General features: G+C 39.2%; 1 protein-coding gene across 4 annotated transcripts; it reads left to right on the forward strand.

Annotated features, from left to right (window-relative positions):
* The first annotated feature begins 298 nt into the window (after positions 1–298).
* Positions 299–20,473, forward strand: LOC124169122 (activating transcription factor 7-interacting protein 1-like). 4 transcript variants are annotated; one of them, XM_046547616.1, is made up of 7 exons: positions 299–528; positions 1,546–1,587; positions 6,025–6,159; positions 7,364–7,495; positions 12,735–12,834; positions 17,986–18,176; positions 19,390–20,473. In XM_046547616.1, the coding sequence occupies exons 2-7, from the start codon at positions 1,564–1,566 to the stop codon at positions 19,873–19,875; spliced, it is 1,068 nt and encodes a 355-aa protein (XP_046403572.1). In that variant the 5' UTR covers positions 299–528; positions 1,546–1,563; the 3' UTR covers positions 19,876–20,473. The 4 variants fall into 4 exon arrangements, with proteins under 4 accessions (XP_046403572.1, XP_046403575.1, XP_046403574.1 ...); XM_046547619.1 differs by having other exon boundaries at positions 6,025–6,105; XM_046547618.1 differs by having other exon boundaries at positions 300–528; positions 18,010–18,176.
* The last annotated feature ends 471 nt before the right edge of the window (positions 20,474–20,944 follow it).

Genomic DNA, 20,944 nt, shown 5'->3' on the forward strand with positions numbered 1-20,944 from the left:
ATGCGTTAGGGAGTTCGCAGGGATTTTCATGCTGTTAAACTTAGATAATGACAATAATGCTACGATATGAAAGATATTAATCAAAACGTAACTAACAAAATGAATTAAGTATGGGTTTAATTACATTAGGATGTATCATTATTTTTACGTATTTTAGCTTTGCTATTGCCAATGCCTAGTGAACTACCTTTATCGAATTCAAAAGGTCCGCGTTTCTGCAAAATTTCCGGCCCAAAATTTCCATTTGTCTTCGCCACAAATTCGATATAATCAAAGGGACGTAGAGACGGACCAGCGCTTGTAGCGTGAAACGGAACGAACCCCAGATGGCGCATCAGTGCCGACTTTTTTTCCAGACTTTTTGTTTTGTTATCTTCAAAGGTGATACTAACTTGTTTATGTCTGTGGACTGCGAAAGAGTATTGTCTGAAAACCTGGATTAGTATTTATTCAGGAGAAGCCACCGGTGCAGTTAATGTGGAACCCAGTGCGGTGACATTTTTCGGTATCGAAAAGGAATTCCTGTTGGTGTGTGAAATTCATCATACATATAATGTAGTTCTCATTGTTCGTGTATGGAATGAATTTTTAACTCCTCTGAGAGTTTTGACGTTACTTGATGTATATTTGTCAGTCCTGTAATATCTAAGTGTGTTTTTGGTGCCGAATCATAAGTGCTGGAGCCTATTGATGATTTTGCCACAAGGCTAATTTACGTGCAAGTGACTTAGTGACTTTTGGAGGGTGTATTTTTCATTGGCTGTCAAAGGTATGAATTGACTGCTTCAGCTGCTATTTTGTTCATAAAACTGCATCCACTAGCGAAGTTTTAATTTTATGCTGGTGTTGCAATTTCCTTTTTTGTCCGTGACCGTAGTTTTTCAACTGTTCACATCAATTTGTGTCAATACCATTAAAATTTTAAAGTCGAATCCTCAAATGGGGATGGTTAAATATGATATAATACGAAGCGTAGGTAATTAACGGGTGTATTGCTAATGTTTTGGATATTTGCTAATAAATTGTACTCGTGGAGAAGGTTCTAGCCTCCCGTGCCCATCATGTTTTCAGTAAGCCAATGCGTTGTGCAAAGGTCGGCCAAAAATTCAATAGCTCTTAGAATTTTATTTCGATTGCTACTTGACCTCATTTTGATCACAAATAAAATTGTGAATGGTGACATGCATAGGAAAATGACTTCCTGTGTTTGTTAATCCATAGGTCAATGACTGCTTGTTTTTGGTGCTGTTATACCGTACCCCGTCACAAAGCATTGACGGTTTCAACTATATTGAGTGAAATTTCGACTAGTAATAGTTTCTAATCTCTTCTTCCCTGATCTAGATTCTTGAATTGTATTTTTTTATTCTGAATGTCATCTTTGTAGGTAAAAAATTGGCGAGATATTTGATAGTTGATCCCATTCAGTGTCGTTTTATTACGGGTCATCATAGACAATTGTCTCATATTTCTCCTTAAATCATAAATAACAACTTGTTTTCTTTGCGGTACTTTGTATTCATCAATAATTTTTTATTTTTCCAGGATTTTCTTCCCATTCAAATGGTAACCACATCAAATCAACAGGCAAGTAATTTTAGGAGGTATTATTTCAATATAATATAATATGGGAAATGCTGTTTACTTCTACAGTAATTCATCCATCAATCGGCATGAAGTGTACATAGTCTTTGGTATAGCATGCTCTATCAGTGTACTTTCATAATCGTATTATACCAAGGCACATTCCAGTCTTAATTTCATTTCATTCAAGTTGATGAATATGATTGTTTCTGAAGACCGTGAGTTTTACTGCATGTACTGTCTTCTTTAGTTTGCTTCGGTATGGTTTTGTCATCCTTCATCAGTCCTCTTTTGTTGGAAATTATGCTTCAATTAATGATATATGTACGTATGATGTATCATTAATACCTCATTGGAAAGGTGAAACACAATGCAATTAACAAACAAGTTCAATTCTAATTCAAGTAGTTATTGTTTTAAAACAAATTCCTATTTATCGATACATTGAAAACAATGAGTCTTGTAGTATTTGTTTTGAATTTGGGAAAAGAGTAGATGATTCCTTTGTTGACTAAAAAAATGTAAAACAGAGTGCATAGATATAACATTTCATGCTAATGTAACAACCATGAATGTTTTTATGATTAGCTTCAGAGCTTGGTTACATAAGAAATCATCTCATATAAGTTCTTGCTCAAATGGGTTTTAATTAGATTAGAACTTGTATGTATGCATGAGCCAAATTAGTACAGATATTCTATTTCATGGTAGTGTATCATGAAACCAGACCTTAAGAATAAATGTTAGTAAATGCACAAACTTAAAAGTGAACAAGTGCTCTGTGCTAATGCTTTATGTATCATAAAAAATGGTCTGTGTATTTTATAAACATAATTTGATGGTATTCCTTAAAGTCTGTTAACACAATTCTAAAATGCGTATGAGTTGATATGTGAGTGTATGAATGCACAGGGAAACAATGTCTATTCTCTGTGAAAAAATGAACATGACACCCAAGTTTGAGGTGGTCTATCATCCAAATAAAGGTACCAATTTCAATGCAGTGAAAGCCATAGGAGAGACTTTTTATTTCCACTTGTAATTGTATGTTTTAAAAACTTATTTGCCTCACAGTTTTTCTTTCGCTTTATATTTTCTTACTGATCTACCCTTGTTTTGCTCTTATAATGTAGTTGCCCAACTTTGAGTTCTTGATGTGGTCATATTTTTCATTCCTATAACTTGCAGTTTGATACAAGGAAGGATCTATTCCTAATTGTTTACAGAAAGAAAATTGTTTGTCTTAAAAATAAAATAAATTGTCATAAACAATGCAAACCTTTGCTAACTTTGAAACGAATGAAAGATTTGAGGTAGTCAAGATGAGCAAAGTGGATGGATGGAAGAAGTAATTACTAACAGAAGTACAAGATATATTAGTTAAATTTAGTTTGGCAGGCAAGGAAAGAAGCTTATGTAGCAGTTACGGAGGGGACAGAGGGTTATGGTGGGGTGAGTATTAGTTGGAGAGGGGATGCTGAAAATGGTGTTAGGGGGAAGGATAGAATACAATTAAAGAATAGAATGAAAGCGAATACACCATATTATTTATTGAAAAAGAAAGATCAATGTAGGGTGAGGGGCAGGCATGGTTAAGTCATAACTTATTTTCCATAGAAACCTATTTAACCTGACAGAATACTTTAAATACAGTTGAGGACCTCAAATCCGGAATCCAGAAACTCGGAAAACCAGAAATCTGGAATGTTTGAAAATTCCTTTGCATAGTGTTTCGACTTGCCACCACGTGGCATCATTCTTCGAGCCTTGTTCTGGGACGAGCAGGAAGTTAGCACACGCAATGAACATGTGCTACTAACCTAGGCAGGGACACGAAGGGATCTCAAATATTGAGGACAAGAGCCTGAACGCATTTATAAATTAATTAATTAACAAAATATACCATGAAGACCAGAAATCCAGAAAAACCAGAAACCCTTTGGTCCCAAGCTTTCTGGATTTAGGGTCCTCCACGGTAATTCTTTCTAATTGGTGGACAAGAGGAGATTAAAGAAGACCTTGCTCTGGCCACCTCAGATCTATTTGATATCTATGGTCTTAACACGTTGCGTACGGATGGCAAGAATTCTCGTCATTTTTTTCCCAAACATTCCGGACAGATGACGAAGATTCTCGTCATTTAGGCACATCAACCTAAACAATTTTAAAGCGTACAATACATATTTGTTAGTACGTTTTCAGTTGTTGTTCGTTATTCATAATGAATTGATGCATCATAACGTTTGATTGGGTAGAGTTATATTCTAAACTTAACCATGTTTAAATCAAAGGCATTACGCCCTAATAGGTACATATATTTCTAATCTCAACACCTCCACCCAGAATCGGCGTTCCTAGGAATTTAAATACCCCGGTACGCAACGTGTTAAGACTAAGGGTTTTGATTTGGCTTATTTCTCAAATCAGTTTGAACAAGCTGTTGTGTTTAGCATGACAAGCTGAGCATGTTGATCATACTGAGTTCAATTGGTAAATCTGTAAAGTACCATGCTATATCCACTCACACCTTATGTAACCAAATTGTGTTGAAGTAATCATGGCTGTGATTCCGCATTGTTAATCAGCCTGTGAGCCTTCAAATTTATTTTTGGGTGCGTTCCATCGCCTGTTAATATTATAGTTAAGTGTGCTTGTTATTTAATCTATATCGGACAAGTCTTAAGGTTGAACAGCATCTTATTGGATTTTTTTAAAATTATAAGTTATTAGCTTCAACTGAGATACTAAGAAAATGTCATTTTCTTGGAAGTTCCAATACATTTATGTTCACCTGATAGCACTTCATCTGCTGATGATTTAAAATAAAATAGGGTTTCCAAATATTGGAAATTTTCAATTTTAAATCAAAACTTAACATATCCCATTTACATACTCATGTTACTTATACCATTGGTTGCATTTATGGTTTATTACAGGAAAGAGAATAATAAACCTGGTGAAACAACGAAAGTATGAAGAAAAATGTATTTGTAGTATACATTCTTAGCTTTTTGTGTATGAGTATCCCTCCTCTTACCCCAGAGTAATTTACCTTTTATTACTTTGGTATTAATGAGGGTAGAACAACAGCATGGATTGTATTATTCTTAGTTCTTTGGCTAATGGAGATACATTCATGCTAACACACTATGTAATTTACTTATACTGGGACTGCCCTGAAAGCTGATGATGAATTTAACACTGCTCACGAGGTATGCTTGGGCCCCCAAAAAGAATAGGAAGTGATCGCATGATATTTTCACAGAATGATGGAGGGCTGTAGAAAGAATTGCACTATGAATTATATTATGCCTGCACATGGTGGATGTTTTCTTGCACTCTTACAAGTTTTTCATTTTAAGCATCAACTGTTGCAGAAAAAAAGTAATTTCTGATCAGGAACTTGGGCTGTGTAACTCCCAAGGAAAAAAGTGAAGGATCCTAGCTACAAAATGCTACTTCCTGCAGAAGGATGTGAGAGTTTCCAAAGACTGAATGCCAATTAAATATGGAGAAAAAAATTATCTCGGAAAAAAATTTTCTGATAGACTTTGTAATCATATATGGAGAAGATAATATGTAGGTGTGAGCTAGCCAAGTTACCTCTTATAAGTTAATGGCATCATGAATTCATATTAGGCACGCCACCCCTTTCCAGCTACCACCTTTCCAGCACCTAGACCTTCTCCTATAGGCCTTGTGTGGTTAGTTGTTGTTAACACTCTAGTGAATTATTCGCTACAGTCATTGAGAGGTTCCCTGAATGAGTAAATGAACCGGAACTCTAATGATGTCACTAATCCATAAAAAGAGTGAGGCAACTGGCTTGAAACTTCATTTATTTTTTTATTTTTTCCATACTACTGAAATCAGCTCTGTAAGGCCTTTCATATCGGGGTTATTAACATGATAATGCGTACACAAACAACCATGCGCTGGTTATGGGTAACTTACCCAGACCTGACTCGAAGAATGGCTAAATTGGGAATTAAAATTTGTTGTACCTTATCTTTACCTTCCTATTACATACTGAAAATTATATATCAAGTGCTCAGGCTGCACTTGGTATTATCACATATCTATAGAGTGGAATAGTGTGTAGTTAGTGACGTTCCATGTTAGTAACTTTGTAATGTTCCTTAAAACGTTATTGTTCGACACTTGGTTTCAACTACTGTATAGTCATTATCAAGGTGGCTCTAAAGTAGTTAAAACCCAGGTTTGGAACCAGTTGGAACATTCAAGTTTTGTGGAACATTACTTATTGATTTATTTCGCACTATACTGAAAATTATTTTAATCAATTTCGTTTTCAGGTCTTGAGTGAACCTTGACTTGAATGACCTTTCTTGTGAAATCCATTCTTCAAGTGAATCCATTCTTAGTCCTTATCGCCCCAAGTTCAAAACTTATGTTGACGGTATGTTGTTTTTCTTGCAGGATGGAGCGTCAAGTAGCTCGCCTCCAAACCCTCCCTCACAAGTGGAACAAAGGCCGCCTCCGGCTGAAACCTCCAATCAAGTGAGCCATTCCTCTCCAACAGGCCTGGCAGCTGAAGCTCCATCGCCTCTTAGGGTGTGTAGAAATGGGGTGTTCTCTGTTGTTGCTTACATGTTGTCTACCCTTAAGGAAAACATGGAGAGTCTGGGAATTTGGTTGTCTGGGAAATCACGAAATGTTTGGGAAAATTAAATTTGAAAAATCATCAAAGTACATAGTTGTTTCAGGTGTGACATGGTGAAATTTGCTTATCATAATGAATGAAAAGTGTATTTGACCAACTATGGTTTCAACCTGGAGTGTTATCATCATGGACAAACAGGTACAAACACGCAGTTGTAATAGGCTAGGCATATTCCCATTTAATAAGTTTGGAGGGCTGGTGACCATTGGGTTGACATATAGGTTGGGGAGGAAGGATGGGGGTAAATTTTGAAATTGTTTCAGGCTTGACATGGTGGTAATATGATGTATCGATGATAAAATCGGAATGCTTCGTAAGGTTCGTATCATCAATTATTATTTCTGCTCAGTCATCAGTTGCACTCTTAATAGATTCCACACAATGCTCAAGGGACACTTGGGCAGGCTAACTTCTTCATGTGCATGAAGCCCAGCCGACGCTCTGGGAAGTTTTCACGTATACCACAGATCATTATGCTGCTCTTTTTTTACTTGGCCTACTCATGTTACTTATTAATTTCAGTGATGTTATGCTCAATGTTTCCCTTTTTACCGGCATATCCATATTATATAATTTTAATGGTTTATAAGACTACAGTAATATTAATTGTATTGTTACTGGCTTCACCCAAAATTCCAATTTGGCCAGACCAATGCACTTGTGAGGACCACTCTGCAGAAAGTGTTAATCTGATTGAATCACATTTTGAATTCTTGTGATGTCTGCTGAGTGAAACAGTCTTTGTTGGAAAATTATGTCCAAATATGTGTCACTCATTGTATTTTGGAAATTTATTTATTTATGTCAGCAAGTTGACTGCCACACGGGTCATAGTGACTGTCCACTTAGAAACTGTGGATTTCTGATGCAATTTGTGACTGGGACCAATTTTTTGGCATGGATCATGACTGCAATACTTCAAAACGGAGTAAAATCATTTTTGCTTCATTAGCAATTATATTTCTACAAGTCATGAAGCAATAGCATGTAACAGATGATAAAATACCCATGGCATCACAGAATATATGTGTTAAAACAACATGGTGGTCAGTGTATTTAAACCACTTTCTTTCTTATCTGTGGTCTCTCTTGCAGGATGGACCTTCAAGTGGTACACCATCAAATCCGCCTTCACAACCAGAGCAAACTCCCACTCCAGCTGGCAACTCAAGCCAAGCAAGCCTATCTTCTCCCTCTGAACCTGCAAATGATGCCACACCACTCAAAGTAGGTTGGATAAAGTGGGTTTTGATCTGTGGCATTTGAATGAAGCGCATCGTCAGTGTATATTCCATAGCTGTTTAACTGCTGTATTTTCTAAGGGTAGATCGGTTACACTTAGTTCTGCTTCCTATTCGGCTCCTAGCCTTGGTTCTTGGTCCCTGCTTTTGGTTCTGGTTCTTAATCAAGAGTTTTAACTTAATTGGTTGATTTTCGGTGGATATTAGTGAGTTATGGTATACTGAATAGAACGTCCAGTTACATATCTTAAAGGTGATTGAATCTATTGCATCACTCAATTTATACTATCTAACATAAATTATAAGAAAAATGATGTGTATAATTAATAATACATCCAGTTATCTCACAAGTGATTGAATCTATAGTATTACTCAATTTATAGTATGTAACATAAATTATGCTTGCAAGAGCTTTGACATCGGGTTTTGCAAAAATTATTTTGATACCTGTTATTTAAAGTTCAGTTTCAATTCTGCTTATCAGCTGAAAAAATTCTGGATCCAAAAAACCAAACGGAACAATTCCTTCTATTTTTTAATGCTTTGCTTTCTAGCAAATTAGGATATGAATAATGTGGAACACCCAGGACCAGGGGTATTCCAGAATTAAGATCTCTCTGGTATTATTTGTTTATATATCAGTTTATAATTAATCAACAAAATATAGAAGCATTTGCACAGATTTACTGGGTGACTAAGGAAGGTATTGATAGATATCGCATCGTCTGCTAGCGAATGCTATCAATGAAAGCTATTAAGTAGAGATGGGTCGAATAGCAGATTTCTCGAATTCGAATATCGAATTCGAATATTAAATCATTGCTCGAATATTCGAATACCTCGAATTTCGAATACCTCGAATACTAAATGATGAATGCTGGAATGTTTGACTCGGTTGCCTATGCAGCAGGCAACACAAGATTTTGGGGAGTAATTTTGATTTCCTTTAAATGATTCGAACAGGAATTTAGCTGATTAATGAATATTTTAATTTTATGGAAACAATTGGGCATATAATTAATTCAACTAACATCGCTTTACCCCCACTCCTGCTGCCAAGTGCTAGCTGACAATCTGAGGCATTTTGCAAAATACAAGCTCTTTTCCACCGGATTTTCTTGAATTATTTTCAGTCCATCTTTGGGAGTTCTCACGAGATAAGAAGATGAATTGGAATTGCTATCAGGGAGAAACCAAATATTCTGAGAAAATATCCCTTTGTCTGGGACTGTAACAATAAAGATTTATAGCACCACTCATAAATTGTAACTTGATACATGTTTTCGGAAAAAAATACCCCGTCAACTTCCGAGAAGCTCTGCTGCTCATATCGAGTTTCGCCAGAATGCTAAGTCTCCGTCGTATTTTGACATTTATTTCTTTGCGTAAAATGCTTAAATAAACTCAGAAATACGTCGTGTTTGGTCTTATTCTTTTTGAAATTACGCGCACATTACTGATATTTCAATCCAACAAAGGTGTAACATCAATTGACGAAAGTCATTCTTCGACACCTTTTGTGCTAATAGATGACTCATGCAGCGGTTGACCTCCACAGAAATGGGGAACTTCGATGCTGGTAGGAAAAAAAAGGTCAGTGGGGGAGAAAAGGGAGAGCCCAAAACACGTTTCTATTGTTCTCGTGTAACTTGGTATTTTTTCGAAGCTAAGGTCTTCGTAATATGATCCCTGCGCGAGCTGTGACCTTTTTTTATTTCGAAGAAGAGGAAAGCTTCAGAGGGGGGGGGGTAGTGCTGAATGGAGAGGGATACTGGATCTTGGGAAATGCGCTAATGTAAGTATCCCACGGTACTCTCACAGGAGTTGACCTCCAGAAATGGGGAACTTCGAAACAGGTAGCCAGAAAAAGGTCTGTGGGTGAGGAAAGGGGGGAGGGCGTGAAACACGTTTTTATTGTTCTCGTAACTCGATCTTTTTTTCGAAGCGAGGGTCTTCGTAATGCGATCCCTGCGCGAGCTGGGACCCTTTGATTTCGGAGAAGAGGAAAGCGTCAGAGTGGGTGAGGCGAGTGCTGAATGGAGGGGGATAGCGGATCGTGGGAAATGCCCTAAGGTTGCTATCCCACGGCACTGAGGTTCTCCTGGTGGGGGGGAATCGGGGATTTTCGGATTTTTTCACCCGACCATTTTCGGTTCCCCTCGTCGAACTCTTTTCACCGCTAAAATCCACGAATTTGATGTAATTCGTCAACTTGCGTAAAACGGCGCAGCGAGCACTAAACGACTAGAGTTCTCTTCATTTCTCCGAGTCAACTACCAACGACGTGCGTGCGACAGTGTATGACGCGAAATTCAAAGTATTCGAGGTATTCGAGGCGGTACTTTTCGCATAACTATTCGAAACCTCGAATATCGAATACTTTCTAGTATTCGAGGTATTCGAGTATTCGCGGATACTATTCGCACATCTCTACTATTAAGCATGAAGAAAAATATGTATTTATTGCTCGTTCCCATCCACTATTTAGCACGTATAGTTTATGCTGCGGAATCTACGGTCGTGATTTGACGACTTATCCGGCAAGTTTTTCGTCTGTTTCAATGTAGTGCACTTGAATCCATGTAAGGCAACGAATGTTCTTCTATGGGTTGTTTGACAGACCTTCCACACATTCACCTGTAGCTAGACCTCTGCTCCTTCTACACATCTGAGAGGATTGAGACTGTATATTTGCTATCCATCGGTTGCTTACTTTAGTTGCTAGGTGTATAGTGGGTATTTCACAATTTATGGCTGATGTACGGCAGCATCAACATATCTGAATGACAAGACGAGCTTTGCCATGCCAATGAATGGTTGTTTGGTGATCACCATTCGTTAAATGATGCATGTTTGGTGCTGGCTGACTGGAGTGTTGGTTAATTCAAGCATCAGCGGCATTGTCTTGCGCAAGGACTGTACATTCTGACATCAATCACTGAATGAATGTAGAAGTAAAAAGAATGCTGAGTGTGCATGCACACGGCTTACTTTGCCACATAAGCATCTTCGTAGATGTGTAATTAGTGACCACGCACACACCCTTCGCAATGGAAAAATACGAATGATGAGGTTTATGATAGTTAATTTAAAATCCCTTTCATGTGTAATTTCTGAGTTATGGTTTTATTGCATTAAAATTCTCAAAAAAAGTGTACCACTTTTTCTGCGTGCTGAAGACCAGAAATCCAGAAACCCTTTGGTCCCAAGCTTTCCGGATTTGAGGTCCTGTACTGTAGTAACCCTTTCGAGAGGGCTGAGTGTTCGTCTTAGCATGACTCCTGTACTGAGCCCCAAGAGACTCCTCTTTCTCGTGGTACGGAGCATTTGTGGAGGGAATTCGTTAAGAAGGGTCTCGCTGAACCTTTTTCAACCCCTCCACACAGGGACTTCGCATTATCTCGGACTCCGATAGTAGTTGTGCTCCCTCCTTTCCGGGTTTACGACCATACCTGCGGCATTGGTTCGCGGTCAACTTATGTATTGCTTATATGTATTTAGCAAATGAATAATTGTTGCTTGCACGTAAATTGCAGACTTTGAATTGAATTCCTCATTTTTTTCTGAGCATTGTCAAATTTTAAACAAAGTTCTAAGGCCAATATTAATGTATTTAATGCAGAAACAATTTCCATGTTGATGTTTATTCATAACTCTAGATATAAGTTAATATTTATCGTAGAATCTTGTTTAAAAATTGTAAACGCTGCTCAAATGACAAAAAATTCAATTCTTAGTTTATTTTTTATGAGAAATGAACAAATATTTATTTCGAAAACTAACTGGATAAACAATTGTACGACCGCTGTCCCTTACCGCCAAGAGGGGTTATACCTGCTCCCGGATTCCGAGGGTAAATCCTAAAGCCCTCAGGGTTGGGTCCCGAGACAAAGACGACGTAAACCCGCGACCGTCCTAAAAGGGGGAGAGCTAGAAAACTTATATATACGGCTTTCATTCTCCGGGCTAGGAAAATCTCACACGTAAATATACGCCCGTCGTCTCCTGGGTCAGGAAACGTCCACACGTATATATATGTGTATAGTAGGGAAAAGGTTAAGGCTGTTTTACACGGTACACAGAATTGCACAATCTGACATACGTGCGAAGGCACAATCAAAATTGCGTCGTGTAAAGCAGTGAATTTCTAGAACACATGCGAGAACGCGTGGATGCGAGATGGCAAAATAGCCCCTGTTCTAATTTCATTCATGCATTCGCACAATTCCACGCCATTTTAGAAATCAATGCAGTTCTAACCTGCGCAATTCCGTGCCTCATGTAAAAAGAGACATAGGAAATAATTGACAGTTGCCGGATTAATATGTATTTCTTTTGGAAGTCTGTAGCAAATAAAGCATTTACAGGGCTCCCACTCGACCATAAAAACCTTAAAACTTTGAATAAGTCATGAATTTTGCCTGCCGTGAAAAAAACCTGGAAAAAGCCATAAATTTCATCATATAACCTTAAAAATTTCTCAAACTTGATTTTAGAACTACGATTGAAAGAGCAAAAGAAAAATTGATTTGTTGATCGTGTTTCAAGGTCATGCGCAGACACTGTCCATGGATTTATCTGCACACGTATATTCTAAGCGCAATTATTGGTCCGTATGCTGTGATGACACATTGACCTTAAGCCTGTACCAAAGCCGGAAAACTGGCAACCAAAGTGTTCATTTACCCTGGCGAAAATTCAGACACTTTGTTATTTCTCTGGCACCTTGGTACCTCCATTTTCCCACTCACAGCCTTTAGCGGGAGCTGAATTGTACAAACGATATGTGACGTCAGGAGAGAGAGCACTTTAATTGCTGCATTTACATTCACGGCATATGTCGCATGTATTAAATATTTCGTTAACCTGCCTTATTTTTGCCTAAAATGGTTCATCTAAAAACCGTGATGACTTCTAGACCTTGAAAACCTGGAAAAAAATAAAACAGAATTGACTCAACACCCTATAAAAATTACCACGAATAATATTCTTATAAATAAAATACCAGCATATTCAGACATAAAAATTAATGCAAATCCTCCTCTTCTATATTCAATATTAAACCCAGGAATGGTGAATTTTATATTTTAGTTTGAGTGGGAACCATGGTTTAGGATGAATTGGGTAATCCCGTAGTTTTTGTGTTAGTGTATTACATGAAAGGGAGTTATAAAGGTGCTGATTGAGTGTGCTGATTTTTACACCTGATGTTTTATTTATTATAGCATCCTGCCCCACTTCCTGAAAGGCCACGAGTTGCCAGTGACCCCAGCTGGAAGCGGAGACCCCCTAAATTCTCTATTTTAATTTATAATGTACCAATTGGTGAGTATGACTTATTGGATTTCATGTGACTACATAGATACTTGGTGCTGTTGTGTACAGCAGTTGCACCCTTGACTGTGGGATGGTAACGTTTGTAATGTGTCTTTTAATTAACTTGTGTTGTTAATTGTTGATTTTGTGTGTTGTGAATTATTTAACGTTTATTATTGTACTCATAGCCTCATATCTATAAATCAGTCTTAGTGTTTAACATGTTTTTCTTCACTGTAAACTAATATACAATGTATTCAAAGACTGAATCTTTAAAAAAAAATTCTCTAAAGATTCTTTTGCTTGATTCTAAATGTGCTTTTGAAGGGCACATAGCATATTCCAACTAATGGGACACACTGTCCACCATGTGCCTACTAGAGATAAGATGTGAGGCCCTCTTAACCCTTTCGAGATGGTAGAGTTCTCGGCTTAGGATGACTGCTGTACTGAGCCCCAAGAGACTCTTCCATCCCCTCTGTACGGAGCACTTTTGCAGGACATTCGTTAAGAAGAGTCTCGCGGATAATCACAGGTTCAGCACCAACCTTTTTCTGCCCTTCCTAGTGGGGACTCCGCATTATCTCTGACTGAAAGGGTAGTTGGGCTCCTTCCTTTCTGGGTTTATAACCCTACCAGCGGCATTGGTTTGCGGTTAATCGTGCTTCGTTTTATATGAATAAGTTATATGGATAATTCCAATTTCTCCATATTTCCGGTGCAACCGCGTTCGGTTTGTTGGTGATGACAACAGTTTCGCTGGCACTGCTGCCAGCGTCTTCAGGTCGAAGATGATGCCGGTCCACGATTTTCGTCCTCCTTATATAGGGGGTCAGTCCCGCCAGTTGTGGCTGCCGCTCTCCTATTGGTCCGCCTAATGAGCCTCCTCCAATGGGCATCCAGATGGTAGCCGTCGTCTCTGTTAAAATTGTCCGTCCGGGCTATCTCAATGGATTCGCGGATGAGTCTGGGAAAATATCTGCCTTCTTTCACTATTATCTTGGCGTCGTCAAACTTAATGTCATGTCCCGGGGTCCAGGCGTGCTCCGATATGGCAGACAGCTGGAATTGCCTGTTTTTCGTTGCCCTTCGGTGCTCTTGCATCCGTATCTTGAGTGAACGGCAAGTCTCACCGATGTATGCTTTTCCACACGAGCAAGGGACCTTGTAAACACCTTCATGAAGGTCGTGCTGTAGTCTGTCTTTGGCTGTGGGCAGCAAGTCACCAATTTTTGTCGTACAGTTAAACCTGGTGGTGATGCCGTGCTTTTTCAGGGCCCTGGCAATCCTTTCGGTGGTCCCTGCGACGTAGGGAAAGAAGATTTGAGAAATTGAGGGGGAAGAAAGGAAGGCTTTTGTCTTCCTTAGCCTTTCTTCTTCGCTGCCGGGACACGGACACAATTCCTGTATGTGTGGAAATAAGTCATCATCTGAAAACGAGTTCTGCCAAAAGGATCTTGCTTCGAGCCAGCAAGGCCCTGCTTAGGGAACGCGTGCATCATACTCGCCTCTCACTCCACCGCTGCTCCGAAGAACTATACAAGATTCACTTACAGTTGAGCAGCTCATTGAATGCAACCGATTGGGACAAGATTGAGAAGATAACTTATTTCACATCTCAAAACGTGGAAATAACTGCCCAAAAGACGCAAATAAAGAAGTTCGACAAGTTGCACAACAGGCAACACCCTTCAGATCAACATCTACGGGATAGATCTGTGGTTAACCTGACCGAGAGAGTACTAGACGACGCTACCACCTCAGTGCTATCTAAAGGACATAACTTCGCCATAGCTCCCAGGAATTTACCTATGGAGAGGATCATCACGGAGGTTGAGTCTGCCATTAGGAAGCTCCCAAAAGATGACGCCGCTGAAATAAGAGAGGATGTCTCTCACATTCTCCGCACTGCTAGACCACCTAAGCAAAACTTATCCGCTACAGAGAGGGAAGCTCTGTCAAAACTCAAGAGCGATGAGAGTCTCATCATACTGAGAGCGGTTAAAGGCAACGCAACCGTTCTCATGACCAGAAAGGACTACAACGAAAAAATCTCCCAACTTCTGTACGATCCTGCATATCAGCAGCTGAAATCGAACCCTACCACCAGGATAGAGCGACAAGTGAAGGAACTCATCAAGAGGTCATCCATCCCTCAGGAGATGCAGCGGAACCTCATACCACGTGCCGCAAAACCACCAAGATTATATGGTTTACCGAAGATCCACAAGGAAGGAGTTCCACTGCGACCTATAGTGAGTCAAATTGGTGCCCCCACTTACCTCTTATCAAAGTATCTCTCTCAATCATTGCAACAGTTTGTGGGAAAGACTGAGTCCCTTGTGAAGAATTCTGTCCATTTCATTGAAATCCTAAATAGCACCACCATTACTAAGAACGACCTCTTAGTCAGTTTTGACGTCGTTTCGCTGTTCACCCGTGTCCCCGTTAAAGACTCAGTAGATATTATCAAAGAACTCACAAAAGTTGGATTGCCTAAAGATTTCCCGTCATTAGTGCAATATTGTCTTGAGAATTCGTATTTTCTGTGGAACAATAATTACTACGAGCAGATAAAAGGCGCAGCAATGGGTTCGCCTTTGTCACCAGTGATAGCGAACCTGTATATGGAGCAATTTGAGAGAAAGGCACTGGCCTCTGCGAAGCACAAACCATCCCTTTGGATTCGATATGTGGATGATACCTTTATCATCTGGCCCCACGGCAAGGAAAATCTACAGGAATTCCTACTGCACCTGAATTCCCAACACAAGGATATACAATTCACCATGGAGTTAGAGAAAGACGGCCAGCTACCTTTTTTGGACGTCTTGGTAAAGAAAAGGAGTGACGGTCACCTCGGGCACTCTGTATATCGGAAAGCCACGCATACGGACCGGTATCTAGACTATGCCTCGCACCACCATCCTGTGCAAAAGGCATCCTTGATAAATACACTTTTTCACCGGGCCCACCGCGTTTCGGATGCTGAGTCGCTGGCAGAAGAAGAGAAACATCTAATTGCAGCATTGAAAAAGAATGGCTACCCGGATTCGGCCCTGAAAAGGACCATTAAAAGAAAACCACTGTCAAGTGAAAAAACGGAAGACGAAAGAGCTTGGGCCGTCATTCCCTACGTCGCAGGGACCACCGAAAGGATTGCCAGGGCCCTGAAAAAGCACGGCATCACCACCAGGTTTAACTGTACGACAAAAATTGGTGACTTGCTGCCCACAGCCAAAGACAGACTACAGCACGACCTTCATGAAGGTGTTTACAAGGTCCCTTGCTCGTGTGGAAAAGCATACATCGGTGAGACTTGCCGTTCACTCAAGATACGGATGCAAGAGCACCGAAGGGCAACGAAAAACAGGCAATTCCAGCTGTCTGCCATATCGGAGCACGCCTGGACCCCGGGACATGACATTAAGTTTGACGACGCCAAGATAATAGTGAAAGAAGGCAGATATTTTCCCAGACTCATCCGCGAATCCATTGAGATAGCCCGGACGGACAATTTTAACAGAGACGACGGCTACCATCTGGATGCCCATTGGAGGAGGCTCATTAGGCGGACCAATAGGAGAGCGGCAGCCACAACTGGCGGGACTGACCCCCTATATAAGGAGGACGAAAATCGTGGACCGGCATCATCTTCGACCTGAAGACGCTGGCAGCAGTGCCAGCGAAACTGTTGTCATCACCAACAAACCGACGCGGTTGCACCGGAAATATGGAGAAATTGGAACCTGAACACCGCGGAAATCTACGTAGTCATATGGATAATTGTTGCCTGCTCGTAAATTGCAGACTTCCAATCGAATTCCTCATTTTATTCTGAGAATTGTCAAATTTTGAACGAAGCGCTACCGTCAACATAAACGCATTTAATGCAGCAACAATTTTCATATTGATGTTCATGCTGAAATCAAGATATAAGTTAATATTTATCACAGAATTTCGTTTAAAAATTGTAAACGCTGATCAACAGATAAAGAATTCTATTCTTAGTTTAAATTTTTTGAGAAAGGAACAAATATTTATTTAAAAAACTGACTGAATGAACAATTCAATGATCATGGTCTGGTACCACAAAGAGGGGTAATATAAGATGAGGGGTCCGGGTACCTGCTCTCAGATTTTGAGGGTATGTCCTAAGTGCCGCTTTGTTGGGTCCTGAAACTAAGACTTTGCGAACCCGTGACCGTCATAAAAGGGAGAGAGCAAGGAAACATATATTTTCGGCATTCTTTCACCTGCGTAGGAAAATCTCAGATGAAAATTTACAGTTTTCATCCCCTGTGTCAAGAAACGTCCTAATGCATATTTTTGTCTTTATAGTCTGTTCACTTTATGTCTGCGGGTGAGCTTTCGTGAGAGCCCGGACACTCTCGGATGACTTTGCTGATAGGGGAGGGGTAGTACCGAGAGAGAGAGAGGAGCGAACATAACGTTGCCAAATGTACATAGCCGCCCTACTTAGGTACTGAAAATGTGTGTGTCATAAGTGGCCACAGGTATTTTGTCCCCGGCGTCGAGACAATACACCTACTCACTTGGAAGGCATTAGGGATAGTCCTTTCACAGAAGCACATGACATTGCCAGCTTCCGTGCTGAATGAGGCACCATTGGTGGAAGGCATACTTAGTTGCATGCAAGGAGAACGCGTGAGGTTTGGCAACACTGCTCCACGATCAGATTCAAGATGTTCACTGGGTGGAGGTCTGAGAGCGACTCACTGAGGCCACGCCTACTGCTTGCTGATTGGCAAAGGCAAAGTCACATGTCGAGAAACTTTCCCTCCCCTCATCCCCACTTGCTTTGGCCACACCAGCTCACCCGCACAGATGAAATGAACAGGGTATAGTAAGGGAAAGGTTAATGGAACATACCAGTTACATTTTTGGATGTTGCTTTGTTCATGATGTTATGTACTTTGCTTCAGGCTTTATTTTGCAGAAGTCTGGGATATTTTTAATAGAAAGCACTTGGCTTTGATTAAAGCTAAGTACTTTTCATTGTGAACAGGAGAGGAGTATTTATAACTAATATTTGAGATTATTTTGTGCGCACGAAAATGACCCAGATTTTGAATGAACTTCTGTTTATAATATTTCACTCTGTGTCTAATAATTCACTGTGTGTTATACTCTGATTAGTTCTTTCTCCCTATCTTCTTTCAGGGGTAGTCCTGTCATGGAATGCTCAGATAACTCCAAATCATGAGGAAATAAAAAAATATGAATTATTTTGGTATAAAGAAGGCAATGCCCCTCCATCCACTTCGTTATGGCAGAAGATTCGTGATGTAGATGCACTACCCTTACCCATGGCTTGTAGCATATCTCAGGTAATTTTCTTTTCAAAGTTATATTTTAATAACCATTTCTTTGTTAATAGTATTGGTGCCACTACTTCGTTATGATAATATCTGTCTTTTTAATAAAATCAATGGATTGTTATAATTTTTATGGACCTCATGTGCATGGATCTTGACAGTTTATATGCGTTAACCTTTAAAGGACAGATTTAAATCCCAGATGTATCAATGCATGGCCAGGCATTTAAATCGCCTAGGTTTAAAATATAAGCAGCTCTCCAGTTGACCGCAAGGCCATAAACGAAAACATTAGGTGGTCCCTGATGGGACTGCCCAGACAATAAAGGTTAATTGACTCATTTTGAATTTTGTAGAATGAACGTCTAGAGTGAAAACTTTGTAATTATTTTAACTTATTTTTATATTTTTCAAATAAGTTCAATGCACTTCATGTCCTTCTCTGGAGCTACAGAAAGTCACATCCATTGCATTGAACCTGGCTAGAAATACAAGAAAGTGTACTAAATATGAGCATTGTCACTTTGTCTAGATGAACTTCCATAATGTAAACTTCCGACTCTCAATCTTACTTGTAGAATTGATGAGACTGCCAGGGGTCACCAGATCTTGATTAATTTACTCTATGACAATTACGTCAGTAAGGTTGAGAGCTACTAGTTTCTGTCACATACTTAGGAATAATCAATTGTCATGTGTGTGTTGTTGGTGACATAATTTCCTTTTCTAAAATTCTTACATCAATACATGTATTGATACTTGTAAGATTGCTTTGCAACATTTTCACTATCATCTATTGTTTAATATGATTTGGTAAGGTTATATTTGGACTGATATATGTTTGCTGTTAAATTGTAATAATTATTTGGTGACATAATGGCCTACTTGAAAAATTTGAAGCACTGTTTTGTCATCATATTGGCTAGAAACAAAGTTTTCCCTGTTACCAGAGATTCATTATAATTAAAGCGTAGAGAATTTGACTCCTAAAGTTAGGTTTTCATTGGTTTCATTTTATTGTGGAAGTGCCGGTTTATGTGTTAGATAGCAGTCTTCGCACAATCTGTTTCTGTCAACTAAACTCTTATAATAAGATACCATTTACTTAGTGTTTATTTTAAAATAAATGGTGTGTGTACTAGTTAGAAATTTGTTTATAATTTTAGTGGTTTATTATTTTTCAATGTGTCGGAGATCTATATTTAATGATTAAATCTTTTCTCAGCTTCTAGGAGGTCATACTTATCATTTTGCGATCAGAGCCGTCGATGTCCATGGTCGGTATGGGAAATTCAGTAAGACTAAGAGCCTGTATATTGAAGAGAATAAATTGGCCGATGAACTGAGAGTGATGGCCCCAGAGAAGATCAAGGTAGAGGAGGGAGCCAGTGCAGCATCCGAAAAGGATTCCAACTGTGAAGCGATGGATTCGTCACAAGCAAAGGATGGGGAGAGTTTAGTGTCAGAAGGAAAGGATTTGGAAGAGAAAACAGCTGGACTTCCGAGTGATTCTGTGACTCCAGTAAAGGAGGTGGAGAAAACCGTTGGTTGTGTGAAAGAGTCTGAAATGGCTGTGGGACAAAGTAAAGAGCAGGACAAGGACGTTGCGCAAGGAAGGGAACAGGATAAGGCAAAAGGCCAGGCGAAGGAGCAAGAAAAAGAAATGGTGCAAGTGAAAGAGGAGAAAGAAAGGAGTCCTTGTTCGTGTTGAGTGATCCATAAAGATCTGTAAACGATGGGATGCTTGATACCTCAATGCCCTTGGTAAATATTATTTAAATTATTGAATTAACACCTTCCGAAAATCTCTATTAATGGAACCAGGCTTCGTCAGCCTCCTTCGATTCTCGTGTCATTCTCGATTCTTTGAGAAAGGTAGGAGGCTGTTGAAACGTGGGCGGGTTATTAATTTAAGTGGCTAGTATCCATTTATTTGCTGAAATCGTAAATATTTTAAGGTGTAGAGGTATCATTTGTCTCATCAAATGAGGATCTCTCATTACTTTTTGGAGTTAGGTGGACCTGGGACACTGTGATGTTACCTGGTTACTTGATAACTGGCAGAGATAAATGATAAAAACCCTCTTATTCAGGTTCGAGAAAGGCCCAATAATTATCCTCTCAGCACATTGTTACTTTATTTGTTACTTCTTGCCTGCCTTTTTTCTGTAAGTGTACAGATTAATTTTTATGAACATAGCCCTATTTTTTTCATGTATAGTAGCATTAAAGAAACCATGGATATTTCAGTTGTAGCGCATACAATAAATGATTGTATTGTATGTTTGGATAAATTACCGTTTTCACAATCCTTGGATTTAAATTATTTCTTTTTAAAAATTATTTTGATAATATAGTATTTCTTACATAGTCAAAATGGTGACCTCTTTTCTTACCACATAATCTCCTTTTAAATACCCCAGTCGATTTTTCTTCCTTTATTGTCGATAATCCTGACAAGCTTTCTTGGAATTAGTTGATGTTGCTGCAGCGTCAAAACTTGGATTACAGAAGTTTGAGTGGCTATTCAGAAGGGGAAAAGTGCATAAAATTTTTGCTATTGGTGGATATTTGTGAGCTTGGTTGATGAATATTCTCAAATTTGCACCTGAGTTGAGGAGTGAAAACCTACGAAAATGAAAAATCTTGAGTGGAAGGTGTTGCCTCCAAGAGTGAGCTGAAAGTGTGATGATGCCCGTGCAGATACATTCAATATGTATCCAATTATGTGTAAAAACCTGCAGTGGTAATCCTATTTTGTTGCATACCGTATTTAAGTG

The sequence above is a fragment of the Ischnura elegans genome, chromosome 12 (assembly GCF_921293095.1).
Source record: "Ischnura elegans chromosome 12, ioIscEleg1.1, whole genome shotgun sequence".
In the NCBI taxonomy this organism is placed as follows: domain Eukaryota; kingdom Metazoa; phylum Arthropoda; class Insecta; order Odonata; family Coenagrionidae; genus Ischnura; species Ischnura elegans.